At 41.5% G+C, this 20,937-nt stretch overlaps 3 protein-coding genes across 4 annotated transcripts in view; 1 reads left to right on the forward strand and 2 right to left on the reverse strand.

Moving 5' to 3' along the window:
- Nucleotides 1-7,537: 7,537 nt before the first annotated feature.
- Nucleotides 7,538-8,763, reverse strand: fabp4a (fatty acid binding protein 4a). Its single transcript, XM_067255535.1, has 4 exons — nucleotides 8,616-8,763; nucleotides 8,238-8,413; nucleotides 8,027-8,128; nucleotides 7,538-7,782 (listed from the first exon to the last, which is right to left on the reverse strand). Exons 1-4 carry the CDS (start codon nucleotides 8,686-8,688, stop codon nucleotides 7,729-7,731), a joined length of 405 nt encoding a protein of 134 aa, XP_067111636.1. The 5' UTR covers nucleotides 8,689-8,763; the 3' UTR covers nucleotides 7,538-7,728.
- A 360-nt stretch (nucleotides 8,764-9,123) lies between these two features.
- mrpl53 (mitochondrial ribosomal protein L53) lies at nucleotides 9,124-10,025 on the reverse strand. Its single transcript, XM_067256364.1, has 3 exons — nucleotides 9,927-10,025; nucleotides 9,558-9,670; nucleotides 9,124-9,322 (listed from the first exon to the last, which is right to left on the reverse strand). Exons 1-3 carry the CDS (start codon nucleotides 10,019-10,021, stop codon nucleotides 9,204-9,206), a joined length of 327 nt encoding a protein of 108 aa, XP_067112465.1. The 5' UTR covers nucleotides 10,022-10,025; the 3' UTR covers nucleotides 9,124-9,203.
- A 2,514-nt stretch (nucleotides 10,026-12,539) lies between these two features.
- The window catches only part of pag1 (phosphoprotein membrane anchor with glycosphingolipid microdomains 1), a 36,864-nt gene continuing 28,466 nt past the window's right edge, over nucleotides 12,540-20,937 (forward strand). For both annotated transcript variants that reach the window (XM_067256431.1, XM_067256432.1), the window contains exon 1: nucleotides 12,540-12,751. The gene's annotated coding sequence lies outside the window, so the exon portion shown is untranslated. The remainder of the gene's footprint in view (nucleotides 12,752-20,937) is intronic.

Here is a 20,937-nt window from a genome sequence, read left to right on the forward strand (position 1 = left end):
ACCTTGAACTCTGTGTTTTGTCCAGACAGATGCTCTTCAGGGAGGCATGGTGCAGACTGATCTTTCCAAGGGTGCCTATTGCAATGTAAGGTGTTCCATACCTTGCAGAGAGAGGAATTTTACAGAAAATAACCATCAGTCGACAGTCAGTTATTTGGCTCTGAGACTTGAGGGTTTAGGTTGGTTTTGACTTTTCTGTCATGGATTGTAAAAAAGGCTGTGTAAAGAACCATTATGTTATTTTATTTTATATTTGGTATCGTGCATGTCCAAGAAAAACCCTCAGGTGTCCATCTGGCTTGTCAGACCTCCTTGGCTGATAGGTGACCCATTTATCTCCTTAAATATTCTTATAACAAGAATATTTTCTTTCTTCCATTGCATGAGTTTTGCTTATACCATAAACATTCATCGGCCGCTTGGACCAACAAGCTTCCTTCAAAGCAAAGTTGACCTTGAACCATTAAAAATTTAATTGTGAAGTTTAACTTTCACAATGTTTATGTCCAATGACACCCATGACCAGGTCTGGACTGGGACTGAAAAACAGCCCGGGACTGAAACGCAGACCAGTCCACGACCGTGTATTATTATTATATATATTTTTTTAAATTATTATAACGCAGCCATTTGACCGGCTGTTCGGGAAATCTCCCGACTCTCCCGATGGCCAGTCCGACCCTGCCCATGACCCTCATTTGGTAGGAATACAGCCATATCTTCAGAGTAAAGAATTGCCAAATACTTTTACAAAAACCAGTGACTACTAGGGAGTAAATACCTTTTCAATTAATCATGCAGATAAATGATGCAGTTCAAACAGCTTGCTAATGGCAAAAAATGCCTAGGAAAATATTTGTATATACTGTATGTGTCTGCATATCGGAAATGCTTGTTTTTCAGGTGGATGGATAACTTTGGTTGATCTGTTCATTGGGTTTTTTGGGGGACTAATTCTATAATCATGCTTTTTTTTTTTTTTTTGCTGAGCTGCTAACTTGTCAAACCACACTGTTTAATCTCTTCTCATGAGACACAGAGACAAAGTTCAGTGACTTTGCCTACATGGAATGTATTCAAGGGTTTCATGTTGAAGGAGCTGACTAAAGCTCCTTAGACAGACTGTGGGTGAGAAGGTGTGCGTGGTGACTGGCAGAGTGAGATCAGGTGATGCAGCATTGTTCCTTCCAAATGAGATTCCTACACAGTGTGTCGTTCGTATTTGCTGAAGGATGACCTCGTTTAAAAAACAATATTTTGTGTATAATATTCATGACTACAATAATGTATTATGCACCTTCCTACCATAAAGGAGTCATTACTTTATCGCATATTAGATGAACAGCATAAATTAATTCATTTTAAATTTCTGTTGACGAGCTGTCTGAACAACCATTGTTATCTAATTAACAGAAAACAGACAGTACATGTTTGACAGGCAAAACAACTAAACATGACAATCTACAGCTGCTGGCACTATTTATAATAACTATTTATGATAACAGTATGTTTGGTTCAAACCTGTGTAGATATCTATGACGACATTTGTACATAGGAGATGAAATTCAAAATGTTCAAGCGTGTCTAGGAAGAATTGGTTACATTATATCTGTAGAGTGGAACACAGAACCAGAGTGTGAGGAGGGTGGCAAATATATTTTGACCAAACTCACCCCCCTCTTCTTAAACCTTCTATACTTCCAACTATTTCTCTTTCTTTCCTCTTCCCTCTCTTCCCAGTAATACCCTCTCTGCCTCCTTGTCATTCGTCTCAGTACATTCCCCCCCCCCCCTCCCTTCCCTCCAGCCCCTGCCCCTGTTCTTCTCACATTCCACAGGCTCTCCTGCTTTCATCCACCACTTTTTTCTCCTCCTCTGTTCTGGCTTCTCCTTCCAGTAACACCCCCCCCCCACACACACACACACACACAACCCTTTTTTGACTTTTTTTACTCTCCTCCAGAGAAAAAGAGCTGACACTTGACCCAGTCTTAAGTCTCCTCTGACTCAAATGGACTCCCTAGCTCTCCCTTCTGCTTTCTCCAGACATGAAAATAAGTTACCTCATGAGAAAAAGCTGAATCAGGCAGGACATTTGACCACACAGGCTCTGAGCACTTTCTGACGTTTTCATCCATTCCATTTTCAGTTAAAGTGGAACTTTGAAGCCGCTGACCCTAATAGGAAAACATGGTTCTCCTATGGTTCCATGAATCTTTGGTTGAAAAGGTTATAGTGAGGTTTGGGCAGCCTGGTTTTTTAACTGGTCAAAGCCCTGTTGACAAGGGAGTTGTAGAAAGGTCAGCTTGTGAGTGATGTCTTCCTCCTTCCTCTGGCCTATCACAGGCTCTCTTGTTATCTTTCCCCTCCATTGAGAGGAAGTGCGTGCTGTGTACCGTATGATCCCAAGTGTCCGTCGGAGAGTGTTCCGACAGCCTATTGTTTTCACGGAACATGTAGTAGCTAAACTCAAGAACTTATTTGGATGGGAGGTTTGGATTTTGAACTCAGTCGGTGACTTCATCTGTAGTGGAGGACAGTTGGAACTGCAAGGCAAATCGTTTCTGACCTGCAATGTGTTTGTGAATGAGCTCATCCATTGTCGACTGTATGGGATTTCTAGGCGACACAGTTTTGAAAATTAGCTTAAGGAAAACAGATATTTAGCTCAACGCAGTACTTTTACCGTCAGTCATTGATGGAAAATTGTACGTTCCAAATGAAATAGGGGACAGACGAACACAACAGCCTGACCTATGGTACTCTCCATCTCTGAGACCTCAACACACCTGCAGCAGAAGGTCACAGCTGTGTCATGAAGGACAGACCTAAACAAAGCAGTGTTCTCCATAACATCCCACTAGATTTCTCAAATTCTCGCTCTCTTCAACAGCTAGACAAAACCCCACATTGTTGACCCAAAATGACTTGTTCCTCCGATTGCACTGTACATTCTGACGGCAGACAATGGTGAGATAGTGGCTCTACTGGGAACTCTACTACTGTTGTCATTCATGGACGAGGTTTTCGTTTGTGCACTATACTTTATGTCACTGTGCTCTTTATGTGTGAGCATATGAGGCAGCTCCCAACTGGCTTGTTCACACACAAACACACACACACAAACACACACACATGCACACAAACCCTTTTTTTCTCTGATACACCCTCTTTCTTTATCACGCACACAGGCACACTCTCTCTCCAACCTCCAGACACATTCCCCTGCATAAGGAACACTTCATTCACAGCTCTCATTCTCATGTTCAAGGATTACAGATCACATGGTCTCACAGCATGGGAAGGAAGAGAAGAGGAGGCGAGGAAAGGCTTGCGGTTTGTGGTCAGGAATTAACAGTTGCTGGTGACTGACTTTGTGGTCGCAAGACAGACAAAGTCTATTTATCTTGGTCATGATTCAAAACACACAGACTGACAAAGTTGTCAGGAAATTGTATTGGATTGACCTTTCATGATAATATAGATTCAAGTGTCACTGTTTACTGAATAATACTATAAAGGAAGGCTTGTCCTGCACGCTACTTAGGATGAGTCTGCTAAATCAGGCATTCATAAGAAATTAAAGACCCACACTAAATGAGTTGTACTTTTTTTTCCACTGCATGTATGTATGTTCAGTGTTGGAGAACTTCAAGTGCAATTTTGAGTTGCGCACCCCTGCTTTTAAGACTTCCATCCTTCCGGCTTTCTATACAATAGTTTGTGTGGAAGAGGCCCTCTCTCCAGGGGATCCTGCCAGCGGGCGAGCCTTCTTGTTTTGCTTGCTTCAAAAAGCACTTTTAGTCTATGGAAGATGAGGATGGAAAAGCTTGTTTCGGTTGTATTACCAACCAGGTGGAAAAACAATTACCTTGAGACCTTTGTGAGTCTGATGTTGTAACATTAAACATGATTGGATTCTTTTCATTTTCAAAAATACATATATATTTTCCAGAATCCTATTCCATCCAGCTCTCTTATCTGGAAACCCAGCTCATGACACCATCTTCATTCATGCCTCTTTAAAGTAACGGATGTTACGTTAGGAGTGTTTTTCAATGTAAAGAGTACTGTATGTGTTGCTTCTGTGAAAGCAGACAAGCCTTTGTTGCATTACAGTTTGGCTGTTGATGAAATTTGAGTTCATGTTATGAGTGGATTTTGAGTTCAATGAAAAGCCTGTTGCATGGCAACCGGCCTCCCTGCGGTTCTGTTTTGGACTACGTCAACATAGCTGAGACCAGCTGTTTAGTTGCCCACGGATACCGAACTAGGATCAGAAAAAAATATTCCAAGGACAGGGGGAATTATCCCTAGGAGGAGGGGAAAGGGTAAACAGACCCTAGATCTGTGTCTTTGAGGTCCACCATTCTCCTACACCTCTCCTAGCAACCGTCCATCCCAGCATGCATCTGGGTGGGGTTGACCTCAAGGTCTGCTTCTGGTGTCCATTTACAATCTGAGCACAATAACAGGCAGAGGAGGAAAGAAAGAAGGAGAAAGGTCTGGTGGGATGAGACAAAGAAAACTGCTGTGTTCTTTATCTTTTGGATTAAGGGAAGGTGAGGTACTGTAAGATTTGATCTACTCAAGAGATTCCATTAACTCCCAGTTCACTCCCAGAAAAGTCCCAGAGATGAAATTAGTTGTGTTTGGGATTCTAAACGTTTGCCCAGTTGTTGTGGCCTTACCTCAGTCAAACATGAGTCAATCTCTTTGTGACAGAACAGTGTCATTGATTATTAAGACCAACCAATGATAACCAACCATTTCACCAAGAACACAGCTGGAAGGATTTCTGAAACATGACGTTGTTAGATGGTATATATATACACATTGATGAAAAACAAGGGGCTTGACATTAGACAATCACAGGACTTCACTGGGAAAGTGTTCTGAAAGAAAGAACATTTTGAGGGTCCTCTACAGATATATTACTGTGAGACTGTCTTTATCAACACACCAAACTGAACTAGTCAGATGTCAACCAAGACTTGCTGACACACGTATAGTATATAGGGTCAGTTTCTCAAGAGATTTGTTGAAGTACATTTGAACATAGTCACATGATTGGTAACTGTATGCAGAATATTCTCTCATTGCTTTTGGGTTAAGAATTTCAACATACAGATGGACACCAGTCATTACAGTAACCACATGGACAATTCATTTGTCATGTCAGATTCTTTGGCAGTATCCATAGCTCCCTCAACTCATTGTACAATATGGATTCCTTCTGTCTTTCTGAAGTCAGATTTTTGGGGGGGTTAAACAGGTTGAAGAAAAACTTTATCCGGGTTTGTATGTGGGTGTGTTTGTTTATGTGTGTGTGTGTGTGTGTGTGTGTGGGGGGGGGGGGGGGGGGGGGGGGGGGGAGGACAACGGAAGGGTGTGAATGCTATACTGGAGTGCAGCTTTCCAGATGTTACACAAAGGATGTGATTTCATTCTTGTAATGTCCAAGCAATCTCTTCCAGAAAAACAACACGTGCATAAATCTGTCACACTGAAACACACACCATTCCTCCTGGAGTCACTGCAAATGTACAGTGGACTACCATATTATTTCAACCCTACTGAAGCATAACTTAAATTATCCTGAACTGAAAGTATCTATTCAAGGTATTCCACTAACCTGAAAGCATTATTGCATGGCACTCAACATTTGAACAACAGTATGAGGGAAAAGATAGCATTGCCACATATCTCTATGGGAGAGAGTTTGTATTGACAGAGGCTGTCCAAAGACCAAGATAAGCGACAACCCCTGCTCTAGTAATGCTACCGTGATTGTGTATTAAGGCCCTTTCTATCTTTGTCTCCCTTTCTCTCTTCCTGTGTTATTTGGTAATCATCACATTGTTTCCTCTTTGGATGCTTTAAAATAACAAGAGCTCCCGTAACCATGAGATACAACTTTCCTCTGAAAAAGGTGCTTCACACCATTTCCCTTTTACACAGATGCCCATCACTGGCCTGAAGTTTGGGAGAGTATCGTTTTCGAACGGGCTATGTTGTACACTGTCAACTAGAACTTGAATGTAGGTGTCCAGGTACATCTGTACCATCTGCAGTGGTGTAGGCTCAGTGAAGCAGGTTGCATCCCGTCCAGGGTTTCCTGTATGCCCACTACAAACTGATACATGTATGGGGGAGGCACAAGGAGGAGGGGGCTTGGTTTGTTGAAATACATGTACTGTATGTCTGTACTGTAGGTACTGTACTACTGGGTATGCATATTTAAATATTCATGCAAGGACTTCAGAGTTTTTGTCTCTCAAAGAGGTGTTCTTCAAGAGATGAAACAGTAAGTACAGCTATACCAGATGTGATGTCAGATGTATATGGGTCACATGACGTGCCATTTAAATGTATCTAAAATGGATGCTTTAAAGCATAAGAAGACAACAGGACATTAGCATTTTATTCATTTAGCTGATGCTTTCATACAATGTGACGTGAAAGAAAGTGCAACAGAAGATCAAAGATCAGAAGTTCTACAGTATTTTGGTGGTCAAGGTTCTATTACAACATAACAACTATATTTTGACCTTTGCTACATATTACTAGCATTTTCGTCACTGCTTGTTACCCCACCCAACTGGGCAAACTTTATACAGGCTATATGGTTATCAGTGCTATTGTCCACTCCAAAATGGACACCAGAAGAGTTGGCTCATGATTCCACCTGTTTCAGCTGTTTTACTCATTACAACCAATCAGTCCATATGCAGTGTTTTCCTTCCATGGGAAAGTGGTTGTCGCCAATGGAACAATCTGGTTTTGAGCCCAGGCCAAAGGGAGTGAACTCTCCTGGGATTCACAATGCACTGGGCTCTCCATGCATGCCAACAAATAAGTGCAAAATGGGAAATGTTGGAGCTGAAAATGGGAAAAGGAAAACATTTCCTAAGTGACCTCTCTACATAGTTTTTCATGTGGCATCTAAAAAGTACTTACATTCCTGCAGTAGTCCTTTGCCAACTAGGGGTATGAATCATCCCGCTACAAGGGTGACATATTTGACCTGTTTTGTCTTTGAGCAGATCATTTTGCTCATATGCTTAAGCATACAATATACATGCGTGTATGCCTAAGACCCATTATGGACTTCAATTTCGATTTTTTCCAATTACGAAAAACATGGGGCTCGACACTATTGTATTAGACACTTTTATGCTGAAACGGAAAACTCTTCCCTTCCCTTTTGCAGCTTCCATGCACGCATTGCACAGCAGTTTAATAAACTACAGCTGCTCAGACTAGCTCAGCAGTGTCAATAGGTTATAACTCAGCTTTTGATTTATTGTTCAAACAAAACAATAAAAAATTGTTTCAACTGAACGTGTCCATTAATGTTCAGCATGTAGCTATTTGTATTTATTTTCTTGAAATGTAGCTATTAAATTTGCTTAAACTGATTCAGTCTGTTGAAATTGACTTTGCTGTGGGGGCAGCGGATGATTGCTTTATCCACTGCATTCTTTCAAAAATAGATCATTCAACACTGGAAATAATCATTCAAGATCAACCAATATTCTTTTTAGGATGTTTATTAAAATCACCACAATGTTTAGAACCAAATGTATCATATTGGAGTACAGAATATAAATTTGCTTTGGCAACACAATGAAGAACAAGGGCAATACACGCTGTCGCATTAGCTTGTCTGCTCATTGAACTGAGCCGGTCGTCTGCCAATCCAGCCGAAGACAGGTGGTGACCCCATCATGCCTCCTTCACATATGTCCTCACTGCCACCACATCTCCCATGCAGCATTTCTGTGAGGAGAGAAGCATGTGAGGTCAAGGGAGGGAATCCAAAAGGTGCAGGCCAGGAGGAAGTAGGACATGTCAACACATTGCTTCAATTACAGAGATGTGGAATTAATTAGGAATGTCTAAATTGTAGATGCAACACATGGGAACACTTGACAGAAAACGTGCTAAATAAATAAGGGTAGACCTACATAGAAGGTTAAGGGGAAAATATACATCAGATACTTTGAGTGTTCAAAAACCTTACCGCTATCAATTTTCCATCTGTCACCTCCCTCTCAATGTTAGTCTCTTTGCCATCCCAGCTTTGTTTTTGCACAAGTTTGCCATTTTCAATAGTCATAACAGTCTGGGAAAAGGAGGAAATGATCAAATAGCATTAATTCCAGACAGTAAATCACCCAATTTGGTCGAATCTTCCATATGCTACCTCTTTTTCTCCCCACAGACAAACCAACCGTTGTTTTTCTGTCGTCCGCAGTAGTCTCCTCGAATGGCTCGTTGAGTTTGAATTTAATCTCAGTCGTTTTGAAGGTGCTCTGGGACTTCATACAAATAACACCTTGGTCTTCTATGCTCAAAATCAGATTGGGCTTGGTCCGATTTCCCACCTGTCGGGTGGCAAATCCAACACCTGCATAAAAGAAAAAATATATTTCAGCAGGGGGTATTTTTTCCGTAGGCTACAATAATGCATCGCATATTCAGTTTGTGCAAATTATGACGTTCCAAAATAAAATTATCATAATGACTTACAGTACGCAATGCATGTTTTACTGTCCTAATATTTCCAATAACCCTAAACTCTACATCGATGCAAGAAAACGAAAACCTACCTATAGCCTTCATATAATCATCGAAGTTCTCGCTGGAAATCATTTTCCAAGTCCCAATAAACTTCTCAACCATGTTTGCAACGTGAGTGGTTCTCTCAACAATCCTAATCGTTCCAACTTCAACTCTCTCCTCATTTGTGTGTGCGAGCCAAAGTTTTTAAAGGGAACTCTCTGACACGCGCATTGCCGAGATGTCCAATCACAACCACAAACGTCACGTTGGGTCGACTGCTTCAGATTTGGGAATGGGGGAAAGGTCTAGTGGCTCATCAGTCATCACTTCCTCTTCTGCCAAATTACATTTCACCTATATGCTAACGGTTGCATACATTTCACTCAAATGCTGGAATGAATGACTATTCTATCCAGAAAATAATTTGGAACACATGCCACTTCTGGGTAGCTAAAGATTGAAGTGTAGGCCTCTGCCTAAATGAAATACAATTTGATAATTTGTTTTAATATAAACAGCATTGGTACGTGGGGATCGAGAGGGATACAAAGGACATGTATTTCAACAGAGCATTTATTCACATTCACAAATATACAAATTGATAGGTTTATACATAAATATTGCGGAAGAAGGGGCTATTTCTTCGCTCCAGCTCTGGCCTGAGGGTCCTTGGCTATGCAGCGTGACTGCAGTGCTGTAATCATCTCCTTGCAGGTCAGTCCAGCTCCCTTCATCACCAACTTCTCCCCATCCGCTGTGGTGGGGACGACATAGCATAAGTCAGACCGACTATCTCTGGATGTAAAACAAACCACTTAAGTGGTTTATTAACTCTTAATGTTTTAAATGACGTGAGTTACTAACAAGCTCTAGTGATAAGGAAGAATATAGCATGAGTTAAGATCGCTTCAAATCAAGCTAAGTTGGTAAACACTGTCGATGCAACATTCATTTAAATGTAGGGTAGGGCCTACAGTGTGGTGTCTTACTGAATGTGATGTCCACCAAAGGTTCAGACTTGTCATGTTTCACTTTTGTGGTCACCTCACAGTTCATGTTGGTCATTCTGGCCTTTTCCGATCCCACCCTGACCAGAAACTCCCTGAAATACAAGAAGGTTGCATTATTAAAATGAGAAAAGAGTGAATTATAAAATGCCCTCACTTTAGGGGTTACTGACGATCTTATAGGCTACAAACTTGGAAGAGAACACGGCATCTTTCACAAGGTGCCACCCATAGTAATAGTTAGCTAGCTTGCCGACGAACGTCAAATATGCTTAGTTTCATCATGTTGTGGCCTTTGTAGATTACTGCGATATATTCTCAAAACGAGAAAAGCACATATTATATTCTTACCGTGTTGAACGAACATTAGACTCAAAGGGACAAAACTGTACAACGATACTCTTAATGGCTTTTAGTACAACGGCTGACCGACTGGAAGCTGCCATTTTTGTCTCTGACCTTTCAACTGCGTGCGCATTTGAGTAGGCTACGTCTTACCACATACGGTCCAGCAGATGGGGTAAGTGCATAAAACATTTCCCCCAGCTTGGGGTTTATCGTCCGTATTCTACACACATTGTCTTTGATATGCTTATTTTTCCTTACCAGAGAAAGGACCGCACATCAGAAATTACCAGTAAGTGTATGACCGATCCATTAATCCTTTTTCAGACATATACCTTTGACCAAAGTGCATTATGGTCTTAACCCACCTAACATGCACTTACTTCATAAAGTGAACTAGCAGGTGACTGATATGACAGGTTATTAGACTAAACACAAAACACTTTTGACACCTAATCTGACAAATGATGTTGGATGTTAAATTAGGTTAGCAGAGGACCAATGGGCAATCTGTCATGCTATCAGTCAATAAAGGTGAGTTTCCTCTTTAAAAAGACAATCAAACACACTGATAACATCATTAAATAGAGAAGATGTGGACTCTACTGGACTGTTTGTTCCTGTTATAAACCGAGAACAAGGGCCCAAAGTCTTACGAGATCACCAGGATCTCTCTGCCTGAGTCAGACGCTATGAGCTTGACACCTTGCATAGTATACTACTCAACAGTGTGTATGTAGTGGGCATTTCAGTGTTTCAGTGTGGAGGTTTGTTCAGCTTCCTTTTCACATGCATTCACATTTTTACATTTTATTCATTTTCTTCCTAAAACCTTTTATTCCTTTTCACTGTTCTCTATTTTAACGCTTACCGCACGTTGTATGCTGTGAACAGTGGACCAGAACTACACGATAGCTGTAGTTCTGGGGAGGTGTGTGTGAAATACTGCAATAGGCACAATTGTAAGAGCCGCACCCCTAAATTAAAAATAAATACATCTTCGCTCTCCTATAAACTGTTTACTGGTCATTAGAGGATGTGGGTATGTGACCTATATGTGTGGTCTATATGTGTGGACCTATATGTGTGGATGTGGGTATGTGTGGGTATGTATCTTGGGTATCAACCAAGAACTTCTCATTCAGAAAATACACTTTTGACACTTCTGATAGTTTGACTGGAGTCAGTAAAGCTATATTTAGTCATTAGGCTTGAGGCTGGCATTTCCTATCAACCCGCCTTCCACAAGATGGTTCCTTTTTTCTTGACTTCAACCATGACAATTAGCACAACTGGGACCCAGTGCTGTATTGTCCTAAATTAAGTTAGTGGGGAGAGGCTACAGAAAAACAATGTGTTGGAATACACAGGGGAAGGGTTTGGCCCCTAAGAATAAAGGTTATGGAGAGCGTTTGTATTTTCCACTTGTTTTGTTGCACTTGGGTGGGCTAAATATAAGCCGAGGGTGCTGAATCATTCTTTCAATCAGCTAAATGGGTGTGGCCAGGAAGTTAGAGATTGACTGGCTTTGTTTATTTCACTTATTAAGCAAAGGTCAGTGTCCCTTAAGTCACATTTACACAAATACATGCTATTGTCTCTGTGTCTATTGATCTTGTTCTTTCACCATGTTCTCAGGAATTGCAACATGAATCCATCTACTGAAAATAACAGTTTTATTATCAGTGTGAAAGTGTCATTTTTGTGTTGTTGTCATACCGAGGACTTGCTGTAATGCTTCAGTATACTTCAGTTACTTCAGTAACAATCTTTAAATAATTATTAATTAATTATTATAGTTTATTTGTCTTCACAAAGCACCAAAACATGCCATGTCTATCAGTATGGTCTTTATAATATGTTCTTTTATAATGAGTCCTTATAATGTTTATATACTGTTTTCTGTTGTTGCTGTCAAAGATCCTTGATATTGACATTGTTCTTAAGCACCATGCAACTAAATTACAGTCTTATACTGTGGGAGTCAGTTGGCTGAGCGGTTAGGGAATCGGGCTGGTCATCTGAAGGTTGCCAGTTCGATTCCTGGCCGCGCCAAATGATGTGTCCTTGGGCAAGGCGCTTCTCCCTACTTGCCTCGGGGGAATGTCCCTGTACATACTGTAAGTCGCTCTGGATAAGAGCGTCTGCTAAATGACTACATGTAATGTAAATGTAAATGTTATACTACTACTACTACTTCTTTTGTCTTATTATCCATGCATAGCTGGCCTTTGTTGTACGAATGGTGTATTGTTGTTACAATAGCTACTGATTTTGTTCTATAGCTACAGTATATAAAGTATTAGATCGTGATTACGATTATTATTATCATTAGTAGGAGGAGGATGAGGATGAAGAGGAGGATGAAGAGGAGGAGGCAGTAAATGTACAATCACACAGGATAAAGTTTAATGTACATTTTCACTTTCTGTTTTCTTTTTTTTGTTAGTAATAGCCGTGACAAAGTTGTGGACATTTTCCAACGTACTTGTACTATACAGCAAGGGAAAATAAATACGCACTACATGTCCCATGAACCTCAGCGAGACTGCTTTATAGTCGAAGCGAGCGGTCACTCCTCCCCAACATCTTGCCGGAGTAGACTATGGGACTGAAGAGCACCGCACTATGTCTGAATGCAGTACAACGCGCCGTGCAGTTTCCCTTCTTTGAATAGGTTTTGTGTATGAATAATCATTTTTTTACTTGTCTGCTTTTAAGTTTATTTTCAGTTTATTACATTTGGAAACATAGCCGGCACACAGACACAAACTGAACAAAATCGACGAATTTCTTGTCACCAATTGCTGTTACATGGATGATATTTTCTGGTAAGTAGTCTTTCGATGTTTATCTGCAAACGTGAAAGTTGAGTCTTGTCTCCTTATAGTTTAGTAATACTGTAAACGTAATAGACTTCGAGAATATGGTTATGTGGGTGCAATGGGTGCAATCCAAAAACTTCATTGATTGTTTTGAATGCGACAGCACGTCAAGCAATGCGGGTTGGTAACAGTCTTATTGAGAGATTTGGGATGTCGTATCTATTGATCTTGTTCTGTTTGATTAAGCTGTGGAATAAAGACATTTACTTTAACTTTTGTGAAATTAGATCATTTCACACTTTGCATACTGTACCTCGAAAGTGAGGGTGTATTTATTTACCTTGGGCCAATGATTTATTCAGTAGAAATGTCTCAGTGTTTAAATCAATACACCCATGAGATAGTGCTCTGTAGTTTAGATATTCAAACTAACTTCCTTCATGAGCACAGATAAACTAAACCTGTTCACACATCCACATGCACACACAGCAGGTTACAGACAGCAGGCGCTGGATGATATTGAGTCTCCACGTTTCCATGCATTTCTAAGCACATCAGAAGGATTGAGGTCAGATACATGACTGAACCAGCCCCCAAGCCTGTGACAGTAATATACATCAAACGGCATTGTTCTTATTGACCCTGACAGTGCTAGCTTCTGTTTACTTACAGTATACCATTGTCACCTTTTCCAGTAAGAGAAACCCTCCTCATTCTATGTTTTCTGTGTAAGAGGAACCATTGGTAGTTCCCATAGATCAGACAATCTGCTTTAGGAACAACAATTGTCACATTCTTTTCTGCGGAATCAGCTTCCTTCTGGGGATCATTTTCTTATACTTCCCTATTTAACAAAACAGTGCAACACCATGTTGATTGACTGATAGATATGCCTACTGTACTGTATTAAATCTTAGTTTTTGGTGAGAGCAAGCTGTTACACAGTCATTTCCTCTGGCTTTGAAGTCAAAAGGGGTCTGAATTTCTGTTTCTTTAAGTGTATGGGTTAAAGATGCTACTGAAGATGCTATTTAATTAGTAATTACACACATCTAGTCACGTGAATTTAGTAAGTATGCAGGGTTTACTGAAACTTGCAATAGTGAATCTTTAACATCTGTGATAAACTGAAACCCCTGCCTTCATGGTTGGGTGCCACAGACAGTTGGGTGCCTATTCCGAATTAGCTACAGTCCAATACGTGCAGCTGTCTCTTTCAGCCCACACATTTCGATACGCAGCGTCACAAATAGGGGTTTGTGGCGACAAGGGCTTGACACACCTTGTTAGAGTGACGGGAACACACGCTAGCTGTCCAAACGCTACCCCAGCGCGGCTGAAGGCGGAGGCAGTACAACCTGGAAGGGGTTGGACAGCCTTAATGACATCAACCACCTCGCCAGGTCAATGCATTCCAGTGCTGTCAAGAGTTCATAAGAACTTATTACATTTAGGTCGAAAACAAAACATTGATACGCACATGCCACAAGTTGTTGGAAAGGTCTACCGAACGGTGTTGAACTGTGGGGATGTAAGGGAATGCTGTGTCCATCAGTTGGAAATAGCAGTGGCATTTTAAATATGATTTTGTGCCTAACATATGGATAAAGTGACTCATGAGGGGGAAGCGACCCCTGCTAAAAGTCAGTTGTGTCTGACTGACATTAAGCCTGCATGTAATAATGTATTATGTTATTGTGTATAGCCTACAAAACTGTTTATATCAAGACTTGTGTTATTCAGCTGTTTCTCATGGAAGCCTTTTGGTTTGATATAGCAAACCCACATCATTTCTAACTGATGTCATGAACAACAGTACAGTAGTTGAACCCCTTTTCACACTGGATTAGAATAGCAGGCGAGCAACTACTTCCCATTCTTTTCAAACTGTCAGATAACATACACAACACACATCACACACACACACAAGGAATTTCCCCAACATTTTTGATTGGACAATGTATACCAACCCTCTATAGCTGTTTCGAGTTGTTTCGAACTGGTGATATGTAGGTTGTGGTTTTCACAACAGTAGAAGAAGAAGTTCTTTTTAGCTGCCGCCACTCCCCTCAGTTAAACGGTCACACCCCTGCCAATTGGCTGATTGGAAACTGGTTTCTCACAGTAGCCCTATAGTATGTTTGTCCTGTTTTTCCCAAGACTTCAGGGTATTTACAAGACATCCCATAGAAAAATGTTGAAAGAAAAAGAAAGCGAAGAAAAAATAATTTACCGGTGATTGCAGTGCATGTTTGATAATGCGGATAAATCTCTTAAGACTTTCGGGAGTGTAAGTAAAGAACAGGGAGAAGGGAGACTCATCTATCAAGCCCAGTGAGAGAAGAGACAGACAGGGAAGGAAGGATGAAGAGAGGGCGTGATTAAATGCTAATCGTGAAATAAAATGTATTGATCTACATTGGCAATAACACTGTAAGTGCTCTTTAGATCCCCTCAGAATGACCAACCCCTTGAAAAATTGATTTTCCATCTGCCCTGGCACAGATGCAAAGAAGACTTGTTGTAGTAGCTAGACGTGGTAATTTGGACAACCTAAGAACTCCGCTTTTCAACCGAGGATGTGGTTTCACTGGAACACGAACTGCAGGCATGAGTTCACACACACTCAACCAAGCAAGTAATGCAAAAGTAATGCAAAAACATGCCGAAACCAACTCAGGTGGCCCGTACATTTTAAGCTACAGTCCACACCACAATCCCTCAAAGAACTATACTGCATCTTCAGTATCTTAAGTGAATCTCAGACTGTCACAGCAGGATGCTTTAAATGACATTATCTCATAGTAAAATTACTCTGTGCTCGGGACATAGTTTTGTCAGTGGAATTTGAAATAACAACATAGCTTTCGTCTAGTGTTTTCCAATCTCTACATCGGTATGCTGTCACCTGCAGGAATTCTTGTTGACAACGGACGCAACATCTTCTCACTGCCAGACTTGTTTATCCAGACAGGGCTCACATCGTGTCTGCTCTTGCCCCGATTCACACACAGAAACACACGACACACATACTAACACACCGCCTCACACACACTGTCATCAACCAACAGGTCCTCAGCAATTTTCGAAGGTATAACAGGCAGGTTAAGTGTCTGTTTGTTCACGTGTGTGCTGACATGCGGGTGCGTGACGGCTACTTGTCTCTTCGTGCTGCAGTGCTCCGACAGAAATTACCTCAGCGACTTTCAGGGTGCGTCGGCTGAGGGCCCCCAGCTCAAGTAAACACTGCGGATGTGATTAAGTGAGATTGCTCCAGGCCAACGCTGATGGGAAGCCAGACCTCTCCCAGAGGGTTGTGGATAATTTAACACCCCTTATCATCGTGCGTCCTACCTCATGTCGTTTACAAAGCGGAGGCAGAGGGCCCTGTTGGGAAACAGTGCTTTTGGTGTGTGCTATGTAGCAAAGTGCTATTTTTAGTTTTTGGGAGGGCTTTGACATTTTTGGGGGGAGGATTTCCAAGAGTGTTGGTACAAAAACTCATTGTCAGTAGTTGCTGTTGTATGTAGGCCAGTGTTTGTTTTATACATTCAACAAAGTCAAGTTTGTGCCAAAATTGGCTTTCCCCCCTCCTTCAATGACACAATTAAGGTCATGTGTCAAATTTGCTAGTGTCTGACATGAGATGACTTGGCCAGACTGGCTTGACATCTGGGCTGTCTCATGGAACAGGAAGGACAGGGCAGGATTTAAGAGAGCATGCTCCCTGTCCCCATCCACGACTGCTGTCTCAGTGCTGCTGATGCAGCAGACACAGTGTGTGTGTGTGTGTGTTGGACTGGGGTGCTGTGTTGCCAGATAGGGCCACACTGGGAGAGGCACCTCATCTCACACTCGGCTGGGTAAAGGCACTGCGGGGGAGAGGAAAGAGCCAACTGCACAGATACACACGCTGAGCGACTCAGTGTGAACATCTTGTGAAAGCGCAGCTCTGTCGCTCTATCTGCTTCACAGCGATATCTCCGGCAGTGTTATCTTAAGGAACATGGAGCCTTACATGCCAAGTATGAAATAATGGAAACAGGATAGATTGGAATCAGTTCCTTTAAGATCTGGTTTGGGCAATGCAGTGAATGACACATCCTAAGCATAGGTCTCTCGCTGTCTTATTTAGGTCACACGGTGGTCAGCAGTGTCAGGTGTTATGATCTTGTGTTCCACAGTAACAGTGGTTTGATTCAGAATTCCCCGCCCGATTCCCCTAGGGCCTGTGCCATTGGACTGGGATCCGCCAAGCTGAACACAAACAAGCGCTTGTCGATTTGTGCGCTTAAGGTCCCCGGATAAGAAGCCACGTTTGTTTTCCCATCTTTATGGGGCTCTTTGGAGTTATATGCTGTTTAGTTATGTGAGCTTTTGGACTCGGGAGAGAATGGGATTTTTGATATGCAGTGGAGGCGGCTGGCCTACCACTGTGTGCAGTCAATTGAGAAATAAGATGGACCGTTGGAGTGACTCTCATCGATTGGGAAGGTGGAAGTCTGTAGGCGTGAGAGGAAACATAAGGATTGCTGAAGGAGACTTCATCTGGGGTGTCTCTCTCTGTGTGGCCACGTCTCTTTATTTTATTTTCTCTCTTTCTCCAATCTATCTCTCACTTATCTGCCTCTTTCTTTCTGTCTTTGTCCTCTATTTTGATTCCTCTCCTTTTCTGTCTTTTCACTCGAAGGAGGATGCTAGGATACACAGTATCCTAGCATCAGTAGAGGATCCAGTGCTCTACTGTGGTCCGGGCTCAACTTGGAGTTATCGGCGGGTGGGAGTGAGGATGCCGGGTAATGGTGTGAGGGAGGGCATGTGATATTTTTCATCCTAATTACCCACAATGCTCCGCAACAGTCTCACAATTAAGGGGACCTCCCTTTTCCCCTTCCTCACCACTCGCTGGGAAATGGGCCTGTTATCTAGCCAAGACATATTAATAAAACACATAGAATAACAATGTGTGGGTACATTTAACAAAGGGCCACTCCAAGAGGGCACGTCCAGACACACTGCTGTTACAGAACATGGACATACTTTTGTCCCCATAGTTTCTTAATCTGCAAAACCTATATTTAGGCCTTAAGAACCTAGCTTGGGATGTGATTGTAGTAGATCTGTTTATACTCTGGCCACTTTCTGTTGCTATAGTTGTTCTGTTGGTCACACAGATCTGGTAATTTTATAACACGTATATTATTCTGGTGAGATAGATATAGTCCCAAACTATTTACCTGAACTTTTTAAGACAAGCTTATTGTGTTCTGGAGAAATGGACCTGATTCAGATGAGAGCAGCTTTTCTGGTTACATATGGCATATTAACTGAAGGAATTATACTGCCAGCCTATCAATTAGTGTACCTGCATATCCTTTGATAAGGAAGAGGAGATTGTGGTAAGTTTTGGCAAAAGACAAGATCACCATCCTTTTGCATTAGTTGGATGCGTACCATACCTGTGAATACCCTTTTATTCCCTTGAGAAATGCACATTTTACCTTCAACACACTTTATTCCAACAATACTGTACTTGAACTGTTTTCAAGCAAATGCAATGACTATGTACTATGGCTAGTCTAGATTAAAAACAACAGTTTACATAGGCTGCCTCAGTGGTGGCCTGGTAATGGAAGCTATCTAGTGTCTGTGGAGTGCATCTTTATTTCTCTGTTTCCTCTCTGTGAATTCCGCAGAGGTTATATGAGAAGAACAACAATATGGTGGGGCAGTGATGCAATTACATCCATCAGGACTGTTAGTGTGCTGTGTGTGTGTGTGTGTGTGTTGTTTTCCCACCATAGGGTGGATTGTTTACTGATGGATGCTATGTTAGCCATCTTGGGAATTTACTCTGTTTTTCTCCCTCCCCACTCCCCAAGGACATTGGGTTCATTGAATAAGCTAGTTCAGGCTGGTCGTGTGCCAAGACAGACTATTGGTAAATATGCTTCTCTAGCCTGGGCAGGACAATGACTCCCATAGAGGCTTTGAGGATCTGCGGAGGTTGGGAGAAAAGTAGTGTGTGTGAGAAAGAATCTTCGTGAATGAGTGAATACGGTAGGAGGAAAGGGGTTTCGGCCACAGAGAAGAAATTAGTTTTTTGAGGGGTTTGGTGAATAGTTCTTAGAACCCTGAGAGAAAAGCACTGTGATGTGTTAGATTTTTCAACAGAGTTGAATGGGTTTGTTAATGCAACAGTTTTGTACAATGATTTTCACAACGTCAGTACCCATGTAGGTAATCCAAAATTTTTGACAAAATGTAAAACTAAAATGAACCAAAATGTAAACATATATTTTTGTACTTGTATAACACAGAGAGCAAAGAAAAAAATGTCTTAATATATCTTTTTTATTTTGATTGTGATTAAAAAAAAATTTGGTCATCTGCAGGGAGTGGAGTAGCACCTTTCAAAGTAAAAAATGACTCATCACAAAAATTCTGCGCAGTGTATTGGCACTCCTCTACCCACATTTAAAATGGTTTACAGAGTGAGGAGCAAGAAGGGATGTTCGGAGAGAGGAGTAGAGGGAGAGAGATGAAAGCGGTACTGTCTGTCCAGCGATAATGGTGATGGTCTCGGTGGACGACAGAGTGAAAGAGAAAGTTCTAGAAAGCGAGAGAGTGAAAAAGGGGTTCTCAGCAGGTTTTTGGAGCTGAGCTGCAGCAAACATCAACAAAAAGGTTTTGAACTCGTCCGGGCCAGAGAGTGCCTTCCAAGAATACTGAGTGACTTGAGATAAGATGTAAGGAAAGGAGGAGAGGAGGCGGTGTGGAAGTGAATAATAGTGTGTTCTATTGTATTCTTTCAAGTTCACAGGGATTCTGATGGAGTAGAGAGGTAAAAGCCTGCACTGACTTCCTCAACCAGGGAATACAGATGTACTGTTATTGAAGGCACTACAGAGTCATTCATAGCACGGAAAAATAACTAGAACAGGGAGAAGAAAATGAAACATTCCCACAAAGAATAAAGAGAAGAATGAATAATTCAGGTGAGAAAGGAAAATCAAAGATTGTTATTCATTTTTTAAAGAAAATTATAGCAAGAAGAAAGATATGATGAGAAGGGTTGTATGGATGGATCCTGGGAGAATTCAAACAGGAAGTAAATGATGGAAATTCCTTTTGTAACCAAACTGGTCAATAACAACAAACATCATAAACAGTTTTGTGGTTTTCTCCTTGAAAGTATAAGTCGGGATCTGTGTCGACTAAGCTCTATCTAAAACCAGGCGAGACCAAGTCCACCATGGGGCAGTGCGATGTGAAATGCTATAATACTTCAGTCAAACAGAGGGTAGAAAACAGATTAAACAGGATTATATACACACACACTCGTCAACACCATTCTGACCACTCCCACAAGGGTCACACTGATTGGTGCAAACAAGCTGAAAAACATGATTTGGCAGGTCATATGCCTTGTTGTACACAAAAAACACACACACACACACACTACAAACTAGAAATACTTTCTGTAATACCCTGACTCACAGGATGACGAAGCTTGGATTAAATTGGACTTTTAGTAATATGTCAAGTTATTTTGAGGTTACTGTCCAACAGCCACACAGGAAGAGACAACAACCCCAAAGTGACTGGGGTTTCAAGGGTTGTGAATCTATTTGATCATTGGCAATAAGTATCTATTCCATTACACGTTTGGCTTGATTTGGATCAGTTTCCATGTCCTTGGTTTGAAACTCTGTGGTCTTCTAAGGACCACACTCACCAGCACGCACACATCAACACAGCCACACTCCTACACACAGTATACACACATCAACACAGCCACACTCCTACACACAGTATACACACATCAACACAGCCACACTCCTACACACAGTATACACACATCAACACAGCCACACTCCTACACACAGTATACACACATCAACACAGCCACACTCCTACACACAGTATACACACATCAACACAGCCACACTCCTACACACAGTATACACACATCAACACAGCCACACTCCTACACACAGTATACACACATCAACACAGCCACACTCCTACACACAGTATACACACATCAACACAGCCACACTCCTACACACAGTATACACACATCAACACAGCCACACTCCTACACACAGTATACACACATCAACACAGCCACACTCCTACACACAGTATACACACATCAACACAGCCACACTCCTACACACAGTATACAC

This window comes from Osmerus mordax, chromosome 18 (genome assembly GCF_038355195.1).
Source record: "Osmerus mordax isolate fOsmMor3 chromosome 18, fOsmMor3.pri, whole genome shotgun sequence".
NCBI classification, from domain to species: Eukaryota; Metazoa; Chordata; class Actinopteri; order Osmeriformes; family Osmeridae; genus Osmerus; species Osmerus mordax.